The sequence below is a fragment of the Fopius arisanus genome, unplaced genomic scaffold (genome assembly GCF_000806365.1).
Source record: "Fopius arisanus strain USDA-PBARC FA_bdor unplaced genomic scaffold, ASM80636v1 scaffold00098, whole genome shotgun sequence".
NCBI classification, from domain to species: domain Eukaryota; kingdom Metazoa; phylum Arthropoda; class Insecta; order Hymenoptera; family Braconidae; genus Fopius; species Fopius arisanus.
Genome location: NW_011887837.1, coordinates 136,153 through 157,009, shown reverse-complemented (window position 1 = coordinate 157,009; position 20,857 = coordinate 136,153). Strand labels below are relative to the sequence as shown.

Below are 20,857 nucleotides of genomic sequence, written 5' to 3'. Positions count from 1 at the left end.
TCTCTCTGCCAGAGGTTGCGAAGTTTCTCGATGAATTTATTCGGATGACAACTACAGGCGACTTAAAGTCGAATGTAATGTGTACAAACAATGACAATAATATTTATGACGAGGCGGATGGATTTTCAAGCCTCATTTCTCCACTTTTCTCTTTATTTCATTCGTTGACATTTTTTCAGGAGTGGAGAGGTAACACTCGTGAAAATTACATCTCATCGCATTTAACAGAAAAAGTTGTAAATCTTGCGTAAATTATGATTTTTTAGATAATTCTTGGTTCTGCTAAGATTTTCTCGTAAAGCAAACGTGATCAATGGATTCAAAAAAATTATTGTACAATTTGCAATTTATCGATATTTTATTTTTTAATGGCATACTCAATCCTTTCCCTAACAGTTTGAAGTACGCGGTAACGTGCCTTTCCTTGGAGTCGCACTTTTCAAATTTGCGGATATTCAAATTTGATTCCTCCCCCAATGCTTTGATAAAATTCAACTCTTCGTAGATTTGTTCTCATTATCTTCGCAATGCTTGATTTTTATCGAATATTTCTCCCAGGATGAAAAAAAAAATGGAGCTTCCTGAAAATGGTAATTGTTTTCTCTGTCTGTAGGATGGTCCTTCATACTCGGTAAGAGTGTGTGTAAACCCCCCAAAAACCGATGGGGTTTAGGTGGAAATAGAAGGTGCAACGAGGAGTGGGGAAGATATTCATCGAGTGGGGGAAAGAAGCGGCCGGTATCTCGAATTTTGGTTGGCTGTCTCGAGGTGGCTTTGCCGTAGGATTGAGAGTGAGTGAGAGGGAGGGAGAAGGAGAGGACTTGAGGAAGAGTGAGGTGGGGTGGCTAGGTGGTGCGGAGGGTTGTGTATAAGTGGTGGATGAGGAAGAGGGTGGGGGGTAAAACGGCTGGCGCGCCAAGGCGTTGGAGGGGGAGGGGGTGAAGAAAATGGGGAGGGTACGGATGAGACGGCGGAGGGGTAGAGAGTAGTGGTTTGGCGCGCCAGCGACGACCAACACGAAATTCTCGTTATATTTTCAACCGACAGTCGACAGACCAGTGCCGGCGCTCGTGCAACGCGGTTCTATCTGAATTTTCACCCCTCAAATAAATAATAACACGAGAACATACCGGCCCTGCTAATTAACCAAAATTATAAACCTAACTGTGAAGATATTTAAAGTGGCAAAAAGTGTTTGTTAAGATTATTCATATGGACATGATTTTGTGATTATTAATTTAAGCCATTGTTAACGTGATAATTGAGCTGTTCGGATAAATAGGTGAGCAAAAGTGATTATTTATGTTGGAACTGTGACGATTCGAATGATACGAGATGGCTGATTTAACAGTGATGAGTGATGGAAATTTGTGACGTTGATCAATTGTCATTTGCCATTGACGTGTAATTGTTGAGACACTGGGAGTTGACATACGTGGCAAATTGAAAACCCTTCGATAGTTTATTATCGTTTGGCATATAGTTGCGTGACTGTAACGCAAGAAAGTCGAGGTCGTACGCTAATATGTAATTCATCAAGGCTGTTGCCACTCCTTTTGTTTCAGTTTCACCGTTATAATACTTATATATTTTTTTAACATTCACGTTGAAACTAATCGATAAAATCGTTTGCAATTCAACCGAAATATTTTCCATACCCGGTGCTATTTACTATATGATTGAGACAATGATATGTACGGAAAGAAACACATTGAAATAGTGGGAGGGCCAAGAGAAATGACGCCGTTCGGTCAGACTGTAATCACCACCCCATCAACAGTGGCCCTGATTTATTGGACTTTCACCGGGATGATTTGTGCGATCATATGATAAATGTAGAACGCAACGTATTTCATTTTTTAGTTTATTTACGTTTATTTTTACATTTTAGAACATTTGTAAATGGTGAAAAGTTTGGAATAATTGAGTGAATAATAGATGTGCTCGGAGATAAAATCGTGAATAATTCGGAGTGTATTCCTCATGAAGGAGCGCCCCTCGGCGCATCCGAGGTCCCCTTCCCCTAAAATTCAGACTGTTGACTCCTCATCTGTCCTCCCCACGTGTGCGACGAGGAGTTATTTGTGTAATTGATCAAAGACAATATGAGTGAAACGATGAGTGTTGAGCAGCACAGTCAGCAGCAGCAATACGTAGGCGGTAGTTCAAATTCCGAGCTGCACTGTAAGGACTGTGGACTTAACTTTGACAGTGATAAAAGTCTAGGTGTTCATATTCGTTATCACCAGGAGAACCTGTTGAATCAGTGGGCCAATCCCAGTCAACAGGAAGAGAGTAATAATAATAATAGTAAAGCTGGTAATCACAATAGTCACGTAAAACGTGAGAGTGTAACAGCACCAGCGGATTCCAGTGAATCATCATCGAGACCACCATCCACTGGTGGTTCAACTGTGGCTCCCCAACAGCAACAGTCAAATCAGGGACAGCAAAATCCATCAGGATCATCGCAAAGCGGACAGCAACCGGTCCCACCAGGTTACACCCACTTTTCAACCCCAATGTTCAGTGAAACATCGTACTTCATGCAGAACGATCAAGCATATTTGCTGCAGCATCAGCATCATTATTCACCGCCAAATGATGATCCACAGACAGCCAGTAACTATCCACCAAGGTATCATCCGTACCAGCATCCACAGCATTATCAGCCAGAGAGGACGAATTCCGTGAGCTCATCGAGCCCGAGAAGTCCACCGCAGTGTGACAAGTGCGGTAATGTCTTTGATGATGCCAATCAACTAGCTGAACACGTCAGATCAAATCATCCAACATCACCGAGTGCATATGCGGGCCAGCCGCAGTACCAGCAGTTGGGATCTAGCCCACAGCACTCACAGCCACAACAACAGCAGCAGCCAACTCCTGCTACTCAAATGCACTCGTCACCACTGCAAAACAGTCAATCATCTCAACCACAAAATTACGATTACAATGGGGGTGGTGGGAAGAGTGAATCGAAGGAGCAAGAGGATCAGGCCGAAATTCTCGACCTTGACTCCCACAAAGTGCAAACACACAGGTATGAGGAGGAAATGATGAGAATACATCAGCAGGAAATGCAAATGCAGATTCACCATCAACAGCAACAGCAGCAGCAACAACAACAGCAGCAGCAGCAGCAGCAGCAGCAACAGCAAGCAGCGCTTGCTCAGCAGAGAGGGGCACCGCATTCGGTGAGTTCCATGCTTGGTTGGCCACCAGCACAGCCTCATGATTACCATTCTGGTATATCGCCAATGGTTCCCTTAGACAGTGGTTCACCGTTACCAGATCAACGGCAATTTATGCCGACACAGCATTTATCAGTTGAGCCCCCACGACTCGCTGGCTCACCAATAATAACAAGCACCCAACCAATGCCTGGGCATCATATGCCAGGTGGACTGTTACAACAGCCACCAAAACCACCGAGTGGTAATCAATCGTGGAAGAGTAACGAGGCGCGAAGACCAAAGACATACAACTGCACAGCGTGCAACAAGTGGTTCACAAGCTCCGGCCACTTGAAGAGGCATTACAACACAACGTTACATAAAAACGCCGTTAAACAGAGCAATCAACCTGATCCAGCAAATATGCCAATATCAGCGCATCATCATCCAGGAAGGGACAATGCACCTGGTGGAAGAGGCGGACCATCTCGTTCACCGGAGTTATCTACCTCAGGGAGTCCCCCAAACTTGATGGCAGGTCCCTCGGTAGAGGCGGCGAGGGGCCTGCTCAACACGCCAATCAATCACCCGTACATCACCAGCAATTCCAGCAACGGCAGCTCCAACAGCAACGACTCTACGACATCTCTGGGTCATCAGCAGCATCAGGTACAATCACCCCAACAGGGTCAATCTACAACGGTGAAACACATTGCCACCTCAATGGTACCCCTCAATTCACCAGTACAATCACCAATGGGGGTCCATCACCATCAGCAAATGGGTTCACCATCGCCCCAATTACCTCAACACCACCTACCAATAGGTTCACCATCCCAAATGCAACATCATCCCATGAATTCACCCATATCCCCCATGCATCCACCGCCACCACCCCAACACCTCAATTCCCCTTCACCAATGGCATCATCCCATCATCACATGAATTCACCATCGCCCATAATGCCGGGAGTATCGCCAATGGTTTCACCACCGATGGGGGGTACTACGATGCCTCATCAGCCGTACCCAAACGCCTTGCCCCCCCACGTTACAACCACTACCAATATCCAGGTACTAATGGACTCTATCACCAGCCAACTAATTACTACTGGTGATGTGTCAACGAGTACACCATTTGAGAGTCTGGATACATTACCCGGTTTTGGCACCTTCAGTAATCATCAGAGAGCCTTACCAAGCTTCACTGAGTTTGGTATAACCGGATTTTTAGGTGGCCACAATCAACCACAGGCCATTAACGTGGGGGGGCTAAGCCCTGAGGAACGTATTCCTCAAGATAAATCATTTGATTCATCACCATCTAGCTACGAAGCATATAATAACTCACCACCCAAGTATGAGTCATTGACAAGCATGGATTCACCTATTGGATCAATTCATGGATCCATACCAAATGGAATGATTATAAAGCAGTACGAGGTTCTTCAGCATCAGGGGCACATTCAACTTCGTGATTATCGACACATGGAAGCTAACAATAATTTGCCTCCTAGATTGGCCAAGGAGGAGGTAAATCCCAATATTGTTAAAGGCAAAATGGCCAAGAAAAAAGTGACAAGTACCAAGGAACATCAAGTCACCAGTACAAACACTGGATCTCATTATATATCGCAGGACGGCTTTCACAAGTGCATCGAGTGCGACAAGGTATTCAATAAGGCTTGCTACTTGACACAACACAACAAGAGCTTTCACTCTGGGGACAAGCCGTTCAAATGCAATCAGTGTGGCAAACGTTTTCCACATGAGACACTACATGCTGAACACCTGCAGAAGCATGCCGGTGACAAGCCATACAAGTGCGAAGTATGTCCCAAGCAGTTTAACCACAAGACGGACCTCAGACGGCACATGTGCCTACATACTGGCGAAAAGCCGTACGCCTGTGATACATGCGGCAAGGGATTCATCAGGAAGGATCACATGATGAAACACCTAGATACGCACAAGAAAAAAGCTAACAGTCACAATGTACACCTGAGGGCTTGAATCAATCTCGCACAGGTGCTTTCCATCGACATTATTCCTTTCAAATAACATTTACTGAATTCATTCATCCCTTCTCCTAAAGTGTTGTTTTTTTTTTTTTCATTTCAATTCATTTCAATGAATTTTCATAGGGAAATATTTTCAGTTGCATTCTTGAGGATATTTTATTGCTCAAAGATATTTATTACATTACACTTGAGTGAAATATTTGCAGGGAATTCTTGTTGATTCTGTTCTGATATTTCGGAACTTGTGGAGCGATTTTCTTTTACATCTCAAAGGTGAAGATTTACTTTTTTTTCTTTCTTCAATTCGGAAATGCAGTGGGTGGAGTTGAAAGTTCATTTTGACTCGATCAACTGCAAAGTTTCATACACATTCCTGTCCGATTGTACTCAATTTAGGATAATGATCATAAAAAATGAAAGAGCTCCGACAAATTGTAAATCTTGATCTAATATTAATGAGTATTGATTAATTGATATTGAAGCGAACCTTCGAAGCTTATCGACTGTACAAAATACGTTAAATGTATAGGCATATTATTATTATTATTATATTATTGTAATTATTGATTCAATGTGATCAAATAGATTGCGAACAAAATTCCTACATCATAATACTCGTAATTTTATAGTATATATATCATAGTTACGCGGAGGATTTAGAAAAACAATGAGACGTAGAGTTTCAGATAAAAAAATCACAATGACAAAAAAAATTTGAGCGAGAATAAATGATTATTGTAAATGAACCAATGTGAAAACGAGTGCTCGAGGCGATAAAATCAATTTCTTATTTTATTCTCCACCCGTTAAAATATTGAATGATTATGAATAAATTACTTGACATCGTCCTGAGATTGAAATTGTAAAATAGCTGATGGACAAAAATTTATTTAAAGATTGTTTATCCGAATAAATAGACATTTTTTTCACACAAATGAGACGTGACAATCCTTTGACTTTTTTCCCATTCATTCCTGACATACATTCCATCAAGGACACTTGTACCTTAAAATAAATAATGAAACATTCCGATTGGAAAGAAGAGGAGGAGGTGAGGATCGATCCAGCACGTTTTCACAGTGGCCCTCTTTTTTTTTTTTAATAAACCTAAGATAGCTTAAGTTTGCAATTCGTGAATCTGTCGAAGAAAATGGAATAATTACAAGAGAATGAACAAAATGTACAATACTTCACGTTGAAACTTCAACGGCAACCGGATGAGGGAATTTTCTTCGAGAGTTTGCACGAGATAAAAAAAATTACATAATAAAAAAAAAAGATGAACAGATAAAACGTTGACCTCGCCATAACGAAATAACATGGGATTGTTTCTGTTGATAGTTGAATATTATTTTTCACATTGATTTATTGAAGAATTTTTTTGATGAACGTTGTGTTTATTGAACGGTCTCATTTGTTGTTTGGAGTCGATCTAGAGTTTCATCGATTTATCAAAACTCTCATACTTATTTTTAAAATCTCAATCAACTCCGATACAGTTGCTCATTCAATTCTGCCAGGAAAACCGTTAAAATAATGAATTATTATCAATAAAACAGATAGATATATATTTCTTTGGGGACGAGGTCTGACAATTGTAAATAAATCTTAAGTTTATTATCAATGATGAAGAAAACGATAACGAATTATAATCTCTTGCCATTTTACTACGTAAAAAAGAAAATAAAAATAATGAAAAAAAATCCCAGAACAGACTACCTCAGAGTTCAGGAATTATCGATGAAAGAAAGGAAGGAGAAAAGAAATGATGAAAAGCCAATGCAATAAGTAATAATAATAATATAAAGAGATGACAAAATGTGAAATGAGAGATCGTGCGGGCGTTTTCACAATTATCACAACTCCTTTTTTCCAACTCTAAAACTTTTTCACATAACTATTTATTGCGATATATATATTTTTTTTTATTAAAAAAAAAACACACACACACATTTACTGAAGAGCATAAACATTCATTTTTTCCTTCTCTCCTTCACGGCATTGAGTTCCTCCATCGCCCGCCGGTGAACGTTTTTAATGAGCAGTATGAAAAAAATATAAATGAATTAAGTAATATAAATAGATCGACGTACATTAGAGACATATCAAACAGTATTACTGTATACTCAGTTTATTATAGATAAGAAGTTGAATTAAGAGGTAAATGAAATGAAAAATGGATCGATACATATTTTTACTTCATATCATTATTAAGGCGTTTTTATTGAATATTATTAATGGGGGAAATAATACCGGGCATTCTATTGTGCGAAGCAATCTTAATTAGGTAATGAAAAATTATGAATAATACTCGGGATTCGCGACATGGGCATTTGACATGAGAATTATCTTTTCTTTTATTCAATTGTATGAATGGTTGACAAAATATCGCCTCTTACACAGTACCAAATTATCGTTGGTTGTGCCAAACTCTACTTTTCATTTTTTATTTACCTTTTTTTTGTACTACTCCCCCTTCTCCTCCACCCCCAACCCCATTTTTTTCCTACTTATAATTCTTATCATTTGAATCACAATTGTAATTTAATTTTTCATGGGGATTTTTTTTTTTTTATTGAGAAAAGAAGAGGAAACACACCGGAAATAATGAAAATAAAATAGAGAATTGACTAATTTGAATCCGTCTGGTGAATTGTAAAAATAGAAGTAGATAAAATCCTTGATGAATTGTGAGAATTTTTAAGATGGATTATGGGAGTGCAACTATATAATGAAAATAATGAAATAGAACTTTTTTTTAATTCACTTGTGCCATAAATATACGTGAAAGTTATTAAAGTAAAAGAGTAAAATGATGAATGAAGGGATGAATCCACAGCATGTGGTAATGAAAAAAAGTTTAAACACACCCTCTCTCAAATGATAATGATATTTAATGATACAACATGGTTTCTGTTCCTGTATACGGCCGTTATTACGTCGATGAAAAAGAAATGATTATGAGAATGTGTTTTTTTTTTGTATAATTTTGTGAAACTGTATTATTTTACATGCGTTTAATTCTGTTTTTCTAAATATATTTTATTTCACGAACCTTAAACACTTTTTTCGCATTTTCTTTCCCTCATTTTTCATTATTTAATGGTGATATTGTGGGGGAGGTGACCTTGGGCATTCATAAATTAGAGAATTGTTACAGAATTGAGGGAAAAGAGGAGACAAATCGATGAAATAAATTTGGTAAACATGAAAAATGTTTAGTGAGGTGGAATAAGGAGATGGGGGATTTTACGTATCTGGGGATACAATCATTTTTCGAAATATCTTGAGAATCTCAAGGGCTGGAGGATTAGGAATGATCTTTGTGAATGTCTAGGGAAATTTTCCGAGCGAAATACAATCTGTTGATCCATTTATCCCTTCAAATTCAATAAATGTGGAAAAATGCCACTCACTTTGAAAAAATGCTCTCGATGATTCTCTGGGATAAAATACCTTCGTGACAGGTGTTTTCCATCGAAAATTTTCTCTACTTCCCAAATTTTCTTCCTCAAATCATCAAGATATTCCCAAAAATAAACAAGACATTGAAAAAATGCTTTTGTCTTCTTGCATCATCTCAAATGTTTACTTGTAAAAACTATTAAATAAAAATGAAGTTTAGTATAAACGTGTCTCATCATTACTCGATTTAGGGAACATCTACCTGATGACGAAGCAACATTGTTTTATCTACAATTATTAATAAAAAACATAAAAAAGTAAGAAAAAAAAATTAATAAGTCACATGATGTTAGATGTAGTCCCATATTGCTATACGTCTCTTAGCTGAATTTGTATGTTTTCTAATTCGTTGTGAACGGAAAAGTTCTTTTGGTAATTATTATAAATAGAAATATTCCAAATTATAGAGTAATGAAGAATAATAAATGGGATGGTTATTATCAACGAGCTGCGTGGCGGCCAATGAATTTTTATAATCTCACATCATTCGAAAGAAAACCAAATGACAAAAGATTGCGAAAATTTACCATGAATTTTTCAACAAACAAATTGATGTTTTGCTCTGGAGCGTGCGTTCTTTCCATCATAATTAATTATCGAAGGAATGGGAATTAATCCCTATTGAATCATTGGCCACCGAAAAAGGGGAAAGCTCACTGCCGCCACGAAAATAAATTCACTAAAATAAATGAAGAAATAAAAAAAAAGCGATGTATAAAAAACATTGTGAATTATGTATTTTGAAGATGCCATACACAAGTACCTCATGATGCAAAACACATGTACAAATGTTCATATGATTCTCAGAACGATAGCTAATTAATAAAATAATGAATATCCGAAAAAGAAGAGATTGAAATTTAAAAGAAGTGAATCCAGAATAATTTAATTGCTGTTATGTCAATTAATTAATGAGTAATGACTATTATCCCCATCCACATCCTCAGCAAAAAAAAAAATCGTTTGGCTCTACATCAAAAGTCGATGCCAGTGTATTTTACATGGCTATTACGACGAGAAGAGGAGACTCTAATTGCCCCTCGTATGTACCGAAGGTGAGGGTCTGTAATGTTTGTTTTATTTTTTTATTCTCCACTCTCTGGAAAAACTACTATGCGAAAGGATTAACCCCGGTACAAGTTTATTGCCGCTTGCAAGCATCCTGTGATAAATAGCGAGATTACGAGTCTTCCTCGAACAGTCGCTTCTCCATGGACCATATGTTCCTGCTTGGTTGTAATGATTCTCAAGGCTGTGGGATACTATCGACCAGATTTGTTGCCACCAAAAATCCCGAGGAATGATTCACTCATTGCTCACCAATCCGCAAGGAATCATTCAATTCAATTCAAATTACGCAATGCTCAACTAAAATATTCCGTCGCTGTCCCAGTGATTAGTTCTTCATCGCAATTATCCATTCGTAATTGTAATAATGATAATAGTAATAAGATAAGAACAATTGTTTTATACATATGTATTAGAAAGTCAGGGAGTTTATAAAGGAATTCAATTTTTCAGGCAAAAATATTCAAGAACACTTTGTAGGTCATGATTCATGAGTCATGACGATCTCTACAAAACAGGTTTTTTGGTATTTTTTTTTCTAGTATGGATCGTTGGAATAATTGGGCATTTGATGAACGGAAATTGGAGAAGGAATGAGTCTTCAAAAGTGTGATAAATATCTCGAAAAGTAGAAAGGCCGGATGATAATGTGAAAGAATTGTATCTGAAATTACTTCAGCGAAGAATCACTTACCATGAGTAATAAAGGACTATTTAAATTGGCTAATTGAAGGATAAAGACAATTAAGTCATTTGTGCAATTACTTTGCGATAACATAATTATACATTTTCATGAACAGATTCTAAACTAAGTGGATATAAAAGCTAATTTAATTAAGTTCACCAATAGAATATCTCGAAAGAGGAATGGGTTTTCAACAAAAAAATTCGTTCATAAGTCACCAAAATTTATCGACAAAAAACATTCTTTAATGAAGTCTTCCAAACCTGTCGGTCTGCCCCACATTTACGATTAAACATGAATTCGATTTTTGTCTCACTTCGCTATATTCCCATTTCTCGAATTAGCGTTGAAAAATCACCTCCAAATATTTGCGCATGCGTAGTCATCTTAATGATACTCATTAAATATTCATGTATGATAATCCACAGAGCCGAGAGTATTGAATGAGTGGAAATTCTTTGTTTTCCGGTTTTAGAATTCTAGAATTTTTTGTTGATATTTTTTTATCTCATCATTTGGATTCCATTCACGTCCAGTTTTTTTTTTTTCATTCTTTCGGTTTGGTTTTCTCGGTTTATTATTTGTGAGAGAAAAATGATTAATGCAGTGGTGGGTTCCTCCGAGTTAATATCTTCAAAAAGTTTTCGAGAAGTTTTGAGATGGAGTTGAAGTCATCGATGCACAATCGTTTTTCTCACGATGTTAAGACAGCTGCTGTAATGAGTTGCATCCTCACGTATAGGTGGAGGTTTAAACGGTTGGATAGAGTATGTACGTGATGTTGCAGGTTTTTTGTTTAGCCCCCATAAATTCAATCTGTCACAAAGAGCCATTGAATTAAACCAAACTGAAAATTTCTAATTCAACAGCAAAGGAGTTGGCAAAATTTTGGTGAACCTATTTCTCTATTCGATTCTTTATGAAATTTGTTATTAAATTAGTTGATTAATCAAGACTGATAAAAGATCATTTACCATATAATTTTCATTTATTCTCGACGTGATTAGACATCTAATCAATGAGAATTGTTAGTAAACAGGGAGATAAATCCATAAATCTATAAATCTTGTGAGAAAATTGCTGGAGCCATAGAGCCACAGAAAAAAATCTCGACTTTTTTGGTCATTCCTAGAATTCTCCGCAGAGATGTTCTATCAATATCTTCTTTGATAGTGTTCAGCTAATTGAATATTTAATAAATCAAGGGAGATAAATTCAGGAATTTACAACATTTAATTTAGTGAATGTCGCAGAAATTATCAAGTTGAGTCCGAACTACCCAAGACATTCTTTTCATAGTTGACGGAATTCTTTCAAAAAATATCTAGCGGAATACTTGAATAATAAAATAAAGTGCCAAAATTATGTAAAAAAAAAGAAATAACAATCACTATAATTAGTTACAATACAAATACTAATTATTTTTCTGAAAAATTATTATTAATATTATAATTAATAATTATGGATTTTTTTTTTAGTACAATGCCTGACCTCGGGAGCTGGAGTTGACGGTATAGGTCATGGCATTTTCCTGAGAAGAGTCACCCGAAATATCGGAAAAAAGTAGAAAAAACTCCCCAACCCCAAGAAATACCGAGTTAAACCTCCGTGATGTTTACCCCAGCCAGAAAATCCCTAACGACTGTGATATAATCCATCCTGGAAGCCAGTGTATTATCCCCGGGGATCCAAAGCTATCTCCTTGTACTGCCCTTTCCCATCTCTAAGACTTCCCAATCGCCAGCGTTTTGTCACGTTCTTGCCCCTCGACCCCCATCATTACCCACCATCAATTAATTACATCGGCATATTAATAAACGTATGAACGAGATCATGGATTCAACCAGGATAATGATTGTACTCTCCAAGGATAACGGTCCACTTCGATGATATCATTTATAAGAAAAAATTGTTCTTCTTTTAAATGCAAAATCACTTATTTCTAATTGGATAAATTATCCATTGCATATTTTCATTTGCATCGCTCCGTGCAGTAAATGGCGAATTACGCACGTTAGAATACACAATTAGGGAGTGTATCATTAATTGTGTTTTTTAAATATTCACTGGATGTTAAGGTAAATAGATTTTTTCCTTTGAAATATAATAATTATTTAAAAATTTGAAATCCATGAAATGGACACATGCGGAGTTCCGTTCCCATGGCCTCTCTGGGTTCACCATCACGGTTCCTCAATTGAGCTACAGTGTTTTAGTTGCATCAGCCATGCTAAACGCCAGATGGTTCACCCTCTAACGAGCAAGTGGAGATGCGGGTAATGGGTAATCCACCTTGAGTATGTGGAGTCGATTATATAGTTTATGAGATCGTATTTTGGATGGAAATTGATGCGATCGGTCAATTATTTTCGGCGAGTCTAATTGACGTTATTATGATATGCTATATTACATTACAGTATTTCCGAAAAATAATCGGTTGGTCGTTCAATTTTTCTACAAACATTAAAAAAATATCCAAGAACACAAATAACGCATATTTTTTCTACATTTTGTGTGGGTATTCATAGATAATTTTTATTATGAAAAATTATTCCACTAAAGTCCGCCCTCGCGTCAACATCCGGCCGATCATCATCTCCAAAAAGGTGAAAATAAAATGAAGAAAGCGTTGACATCGAATATACGGATATCTATGTACAGTGCAGAGAAAAAAGATAAATCTCCGGAACGATGGGACGGGCTCTGCGGGATTCTATTCATTTTTGTGGCGCTCGAGGGAGAATACATAGAGTAGATCCAGTGATGTGCGCTATTCAGGTTCACGAAAGCATATCTTCAGGCGCTCAGATAGATTTTAGAGGAGGAGCGCCCTGGAAGATCGGCGCCCCCGTGCACCAAGTGAAAATAAAAAAAAAAAGAAAAAAAAATGAAAAAAAAGGGGGGACCAGGTGCATCCCGAGAGACCCTGGGAAGCGCAAACTTCGTGGGCCCTCGAATCTCTTGGTGTCTTTCTCATCGGTTTGTTTCACTTCAGCTACTTGCTGTCGGCAGATGCTGAACCTCCACTCGGCATTTTTACATTCTCTCTGATGTCTCTTCCTTCAATCGTTCAAGTGCCTTTCGTCTCTTGTTTGTCCATTGGAAAAATGCTGCTTCCTCACTTCTGTCTTTACGGACAAATGATTTTTCTATAATTTTTTATTTTCCTTTCGTTTGGACTTTATTGAATCTTGGGTAGCAGATAGCATTCAACTCTCGAGAGTTATTCCGGACTGGCGACTTTTCTGATGCTATTGCATTTTTCCACGGATACTTAATGGGTAAAATGGTATTATCGCTCTCGTTTTCTCATTTTCAAGTGACTATTCACGTTATGATTTTTTTTTCTCATTGCTCACTGGTGTCATTATCTTTATTGGCGGTTTTCGTAATTATTCAGATAATCCTCCATTGAAATAAAGAGCAGTATAAAGTTTTTCATTGCTGTTTAACTCCACTTAGTTTAGACTTGAACTTGATGTTACATTTAAATATGAAACATTAAATTAAATATTGAAATTAATAATAAAAAATATTATTTTCAATAGGTAAATCTATAACACAGTATTTATATTTTATTTTTGTGTTTTCCCGTAAGTTTGTAAAGTTAGAAAAAAAAATTTTTTGAGTTATGAGATGAGATTATATATACTAAAAACGGAATAGATAATATATAAAGATAATGTATACATTATACTATTGCATACAATAGCGGCAATTAGAATACAATTAAAATTTTTCTAGCGATGGGAATATTTTCCGGATTTCATAATTGCAGGGAGCAATTTCTTATTTCAGTTCTTTTCTCAGGGGTGATACAGGGATGATGATGATTTTTCTTTTGTTGTATGTGGGGCTCTCGGTTCCTGGAAGCAGTTGCATTGGCGGTGAAAATTGTCCAGTCATCTTTCTGGATGACGAATGGAGAGATTAGGACTTTTCGAGGCCTTTGTTGCTGACGAAGTGGATTTCAAGTTGGCAGGATGCCTGCGTGGAATTTGAAATGGAATATTTTTGCGAGATCAGTAAGGGCCATTCGGCGTTTCTTTATTCTCCAAACATTTCAATTTTTCTATCGCGATAATTATCATTAATTGCCGGGCCAACTTTAGTATACGCAATAATCGTAACATTAAACTTTTTGGGTGTCCAAAATTTCCGAGTACAATTCCAATTTAATCATTTTTATCAATAAAGACTTTTGTAAGAGGAATACAATAATTTTTGGAGAGTTAAATTTTAAATAAAATGCGAAATTGTCGGTGTAGAGAGTGTTAAAAAAAAGTTCAAGTGAGGTTCATTTAATACGAGCCGTGGAGTCTGGGTGGTGTGGGCCATGGAAGGGTGAAAGCCGACAACCTGTTGAATCAGACAATATCGCGTTTTTACTAATGCCCTGGTATGCCAAGACCACAGATCCGCGATGGAAAGGGTTTCACTTCATCTCTATATCTTCCTGGTGGTGTTTTTTGCCAACCCTGACGAACACCCCCGCCTCATCATTAAATAATATTACATGCATGATTTTCCCCATTTATTTTCCATTTTCCCCTTTGCCCCTTTCCAATTTATCTCATCTCTTCTATCATTCATGACACCCACTCCATTGTTTTCCGAAATTCTTGCGAACAATTTTAGCAACAATTTAAATTGTTGATGGAGGAGTGTCCAAGCACTTGGAGGATACAGGAAAAAGACTGTAAACCACTGGCTATTTTATAACCATATTTTCTTTCAACTGCTTGTCCTTGAATGAAGACATGTGTCGCATGTGTCAGGGAATGTCTAGATGTTGGTCGTGTTAACCACGTGTGACCTCACAAGGAGGCACGCTGTAAATCCAAGGACTGAGTGAAACTCCAAAGAAAAATAGAAGTGAACCCATTGTCAAGAGGTCCAATCTCTGTTCCCCCGAAGGCTCTGGAGCAGCTGATTGGGATTTTCCTTGGGCATGGATTACATATGGTTCTCTTGTGTGGCCCAATCAACGCCAATGGACACAGAAAGGAGAGGAATTGCACGTCAAAGAAAAATAAAAATTGAATTAAATCCGACACAAAAAAGAGAGTAAAACCTACTGACTTGAATGATATTATTAAATAAAAAATCTATTTTATTTATTTTTTCTCAATTGCATAATTTTTTTTTCATAAATTTCTCGAAGAAGTATTATCTATCAAAATAAATCATCAGCGAGACGATGCCCGTGATAAGTCAACTTACATCTTGAATATCTCTGAAACTGAAAGAAATTATGATTTTTCGTAGGATCCATTTTTGTAGCTTTCAATTAGACCAACAGAAAAGGTTATAATTAAAATTTTGATATCGTCTTCCCTCGATTTCTATATATATTTAATATTCATGGAGAATATCGCATTGATTATCCTTTTCAAAGTGGCATTGGTTTGAAAAAAAATTTTAAAAATGTCGAAAAAAAATATTGCAATAATTGTTTTGTGGACTTCCGGTAATCCGAGCTCATCTTCAAAGACACGTGAAGTGTTCTTTCTGCCCACCCATAGGAGCCATTAGCATTCTGTCTTTGAACACTGTCGGCACTTTCTCTTTCCGGGTTCGAAAGAAAATGTGCGATCGAGTTTCTTACATGCCCTCCAATGACAGCGTGAGACACTACTAGTTCATACTTCTAAACTACAGATCCACTAACCAGCATAAATCCAATTGCGGAAATACAAATTCCAAAAATAGAAATCGAATAATCGATCAATATCGATTAGGAATAGGATTAAGCGAAAGAGAAAGTGCGAACCGGTTTGAATATCTTCAATTCCTAATCAAATCCCTAATCATAGTCTCTATTCAACAAAAAAAAAACCACAAGAAAACAATAATCGGGTTTATTATTTTTTATATGAGTTTCAATGTTTTCTTTATTTAATACATGGAATTCTGGAACGTTTCAGTAGTTGACGACTAAGTTAAACGGTAGTAATAATTAAGAATGTTCAAAAAGAGAGATTACCATAACATTTTTCAATTTAATACTGATATACTGATAGCCAATTACATTGGCTTTGTATTTCTTAACGTTATTTTTCCGGCATTTTTATGACAATTTGGGTAATTTTTTTTTCTACGTGCCGGAATAGGAGAGAGATTGCGTTTCCGCACGGTTAATCCAACTGCCGATTCCGCCCATGTGGGTGTAACCTGCTGATTCATCACCTCCAACATATTGATTCAAAATATTTTAAATTCCAGAGGGTTGATCAAAGTCGAACGTGAGGTTTCTAGGAAGACCTATACTACCGTTTACCGTTATTCTGCCAATCGCCGGATTGAAAATTTCAAAAGGAATTAACCATTTTCTAACCGTGCGAAATTCAAGGGGCAATAGATCCTTGAAATTCCCGAATAAATCAAAAACCCTCGACACGATTTTTTTCCCATTTGAAAAAAAAAGATTTTTTTAAAAGGTCATAAGAAGAATTTTAACCTTTCCATTATTTTCCACCGCGCAGAAATTAAGCCTTTGACAAAAGCTTTTGATTTAAAAAAATTTATAGAATCCAATGGGGGTCCCTCCGTCAAAAATCGGGTCCACCGCCAACCACTTGGCCTTTTAATAAATTTTTCAACCCCTTCAGGCTCGACCCTTCCCTCCAGCCTTTCGCTAAATTACATTTTTTTCAGGGAACTAATATCATCGCATTTCTCCGTAAAAGCGTGAAAATTTGCGATACGACAGGCGCTACGTTCCCCTGACCCCTTGCCACCCTTTCTTTTTTCCCCTTTCTTCTTCCTTTGTTGTTTTTTTTTTCTTCCGTTTTTATTTGAAATCCAACTCTTGCCTGCCCCTCTTTCCCACGGACAGAATCCTTTCTGGCTTTTCCCAAAAAATACTTGCACCGGCCCTACGTCAGGATACATAAGGGTTCTCGCGCATTGTTGTGATTTCAAGAAAAAGCGGGGGATTTTTTTTTTACCACTGACAAATCTTGATGGACATGAAAGGAATGAGTTGGTGGAAAAAATAGGTTGAAATTTTTCGTCATAATTTTATTGGATTTTTTATTCCGTCAATCATATTTTTCAACGAAAAAACTATAAAAAAAAGACTTGAGAAATTTCGTATAAATAATTTAATGGAGTCCTTGGTTAATTGTCGTATAGTCTTATTACTCTGAATTTTAAGATCAATGGTAGGAAATTGGAAACATTTTAAACCGATATATCGGCATTTCAAATGAACAGTATTATAAATTATAATGTAGTAAGAGTTGACATTATCAAAAAAGTTACCATATTCATCATCATTCATTCATCAATGATAAAGAGTTCATTTCTTGGTATTTAGCACTTGAGCGCGAGGCCAAATTTTATGTAAGCTCAGTGCACCGTGCGTACTGTGTCCCTTGAAGACGATCGCAGAAAAAATCATGCGGATCACCGGTTTTTCATGGAATCCTGTATTCCTACTCACCACTTTTTTAGTAATAGTTAGTGCTTCTCTAACTAACAAAACATTATTTGGAATTGACCTCAAGGATTTGCCAAACAGTTTTTTGGGAAAACTCGCTATCTTGAATGCAGTTCCGTACGATCCCAATACGGTGCTAACAACAGTAAGTACCCCATAATTTCTTCACTCATACATTAATTCTACTGATAAGATGACCTTTCATAGTTTGTCCGTACAATTATCAACTTTGCTTTAATGTGAAGTAGACCTGGGCAGTTAGAGCTTTCTATTCTTATTTTTATTTTATTCTTTTCCATTTTTTTTCGGATTTTTTGTTTTTATCTATAGCCCCAGATGATACGTCGAGCGGGATATCCAGCTGAAAGTCACATAGTGCGAACGGCCGATGGATATCTCTTGGAGATGCACAGAATTCCCAATGAATCCGGATACCCGATATTCTTACAACACGGATTGTGGTGCAGTTCTGCTGATTGGATTACGCAGGGGAAGGGCAAAGCTCTAGGTAAATTTCCCATGTCTCCACATGTCAATTTTAAATTGAATACATTTTTTCCTAATTGACAATCAGACGAATTTTGATTGTGTTGTTTCCATCAAGATCCTTCAACCTTGATAATTTTCAACCGACTCTGTGACAGACATCAATTTTTCTAATGTCACTTATGGATTTATTATTTTCTACTGCAGCATATTTACTAGCAGATTTGGGATTCGATGTGTGGCTGGGTAATTACAGGGGCAATACATACTCCACAGCCCATGTAATTTTAAATCCTGCCAATCCATTATTTTGGAATTTCTCCTGGCATGACATGGGAATTTACGATTTGCCGTCCATGATAACGTACGTCACTGATATAAAGAAACAGCCGGTGATATACATCGGTCACTCTATGGGAACAACTGCATTGTTCGTCATGGCAGCTAAATGTCCTGACATGCATTCAAAAATTCGGTTCATGTTTGGTTACGCACCGGTTGGTTTTAACTCTCATTGGAAGACACCTCTTCGTGACTTGGCCTCTTATAGTAAACTCTTAGCAGTAAATATGTTGTTTTTTTATTACTATTTCAGCTCAGTACTTTCATAACACCTTTTTTTGTAATGTTTGAGAACGGTCAGGATTGAAGCGATTTTACAATATTTTTCATATTTACAGTCTTGGGGTGATACCTTTGGGTATGGCCCGATTCTCACTCGAGATGCTGAGATCGATCCATTCATCTCACTTCTATGCAATCCGTCTAAACTTGGAGAAGCAGAATGTGAAACTTTTGTATTTCAACTGTTCGGAAGTGATTACACACAGTTGGAACCTGTGAGTTACTTCAAATCAATTTTATTAAACATAATTAAAACGTGGAAATTGATGAAATTTTATTGTAACGTTGGAGTAATTTTGCCAGTAGTAGTACTGGAATTTGTCTTAAAATATTTTTTATTTTACCCACCATGTAGTGTCTTGATAAAAAAAAGAAAGACACCAATTAATCAGTGGATCAATGAACTAATTTAAGATAGAAAGCTTTATTTTTTATAGGACTGGATTCCAAATATGATGGCTCATATGCCAGCAGGTTCATCGACGAAGACTGTAAATCATTATCTGCAAATATTTGAGTCGAAACAATTTCAAGAATACGATCATGGGCCTACGAAAAATTTACAATTATACTATTCAGTGCTTCCCCCTGCTTATGACCTAACGAAAATTACTCTACCAATTTTCTTTTTCTACGGCCTGAACGATGTGGCGGCTCCACCAGAGGTAAACCAAAAACCAAATTATCAATAAATGATTATAAAAAATTGTTTTTCTTCCTTAGGACGTTACCGCCTTCTATGCTCTATTGCCGAATGGAAAAGGAATATCTGCAGTCAATTATACACAGTTCTCTCATCTAGATTTTCTATGGGCAAAAGACGCGAAACCATTAGTCTATGATCAGACTATCTCGATGATTCAGAAAATAGTGGCGGAAGGCGCTAATAATTAATTGAAACGATTGATAAGGACATTATCTATTCACCATTATTAATGGACAATTAAATAAAGTAATTCAAGATAAACATCCAAAGCCTTTGAATTTGAACAGAAAAATCGAAACGTCAATTGCGACATTGAAATAATGATGTACGCTCAAGTACTGTATTTTACGGTTATTTTTTCAGTGCTCCATTCATAATGGAGATGTTCTAAAGAAGACCAGAATAACCCAGAATTCATGATCACAGTTTTTCATTCTCATGAATGTTATTATCTGAAAATAAATCCCTGGTGTACATCGCACGACATTCTCCCTATTATGTACACTCGATATGAGATCATCCAGCCGGAAGGGGGTGTCACCATGGGCGGTAACTCGCACAAGTGCACGTACACGCATTGGCAGGTATTTATTCCACCCAGAGGTTCCTGAGAAGTGCGCAGCATAGAAAAAAATTGAAAGAAAATTATTTAGTTCTCTCGCATGCCACCAACAAGCGGATATCCTCTCAATCAATGACCTATATCCGACGTAAAACCCTAGGTATTGTCCTTGGAAACCAAAAAAAGAGTTCTCCAGCGCGTGCAAGGAAATACAGTTATATTACGTAATTATTTTAATCGTTAAACATTTTTTAATTGAGATCAGTTTTACATACTAATAATTTCATCTTCTGCAGCCATTTATTATTAAGAATTGGGAGACTTATAGTTTAAATGGTCTTTTATGCTCATCAGTTATTCGAGTTATCTCTCTTGCGGTTTTTGTTTCCGGAAGATGTCAAATCGATACATGTTAATTGAGCTCCTTTTTAAAATATTGTTTCTTGATTTATTTCAACATAGCTCCCTTGGAATTCATTACAAAATTACTTCATTACAAAACAAGGATTTGACCGTTTCTAACGGTAGAAGAAGTCAAAGAAATGACAATAACCGATAAAAAAATGACTGAGGTATGATTGGGAATAGTAAAAGGAATGAATAAAAAGAGAAAGCGAGTG

At 36.9% G+C, this 20,857-nt stretch overlaps 2 protein-coding genes across 2 annotated transcripts; both read left to right on the top strand.

Annotated features, from left to right (window-relative positions):
- Nucleotides 1-975: 975 nt before the first annotated feature.
- LOC105270951 (GATA zinc finger domain-containing protein 10) lies at nucleotides 976-6,044 on the top strand. The gene has a single exon (XM_011312200.1). It carries the CDS (start codon nucleotides 2,106-2,108, stop codon nucleotides 5,187-5,189), a length of 3,084 nt encoding a protein of 1,027 aa, XP_011310502.1. The 5' UTR covers nucleotides 976-2,105; the 3' UTR covers nucleotides 5,190-6,044.
- Nucleotides 6,045-17,741: 11,697 nt separating this feature from the next.
- On the top strand, nucleotides 17,742-19,938 carry LOC105270950 (lipase 1). The gene is made up of 6 exons (XM_011312199.1): nucleotides 17,742-18,004; nucleotides 18,190-18,367; nucleotides 18,553-18,908; nucleotides 19,026-19,184; nucleotides 19,407-19,634; nucleotides 19,693-19,938. The coding sequence occupies exons 1-6, from the start codon at nucleotides 17,819-17,821 to the stop codon at nucleotides 19,861-19,863; spliced, it is 1,278 nt and encodes a 425-aa protein (XP_011310501.1). The 5' UTR covers nucleotides 17,742-17,818; the 3' UTR covers nucleotides 19,864-19,938.
- The last annotated feature ends 919 nt before the right edge of the window (nucleotides 19,939-20,857 follow it).

Bases quoted from the DNA above. Each gene is read 5' to 3' on its own strand.
- LOC105270951 (XM_011312200.1), top strand. From the start codon at position 2,106: ATGAGTGAAACGATGAGTGTTGAGCAGCACAGTCAGCAGCAGCAATAC.
- LOC105270950 (XM_011312199.1), top strand. From the start codon at position 17,819: ATGCGGATCACCGGTTTTTCATGGAATCCTGTATTCCTACTCACCACT. The intron at 18,005-18,189 runs GTAAGTACCCCA...TTTTATCTATAG, and splicing joins CCAATACGGTGCTAACAACA to CCCCAGATGATACGTCGAGC. The intron at 18,368-18,552 runs GTAAATTTCCCA...TTTCTACTGCAG, and splicing joins GGGGAAGGGCAAAGCTCTAG to CATATTTACTAGCAGATTTG.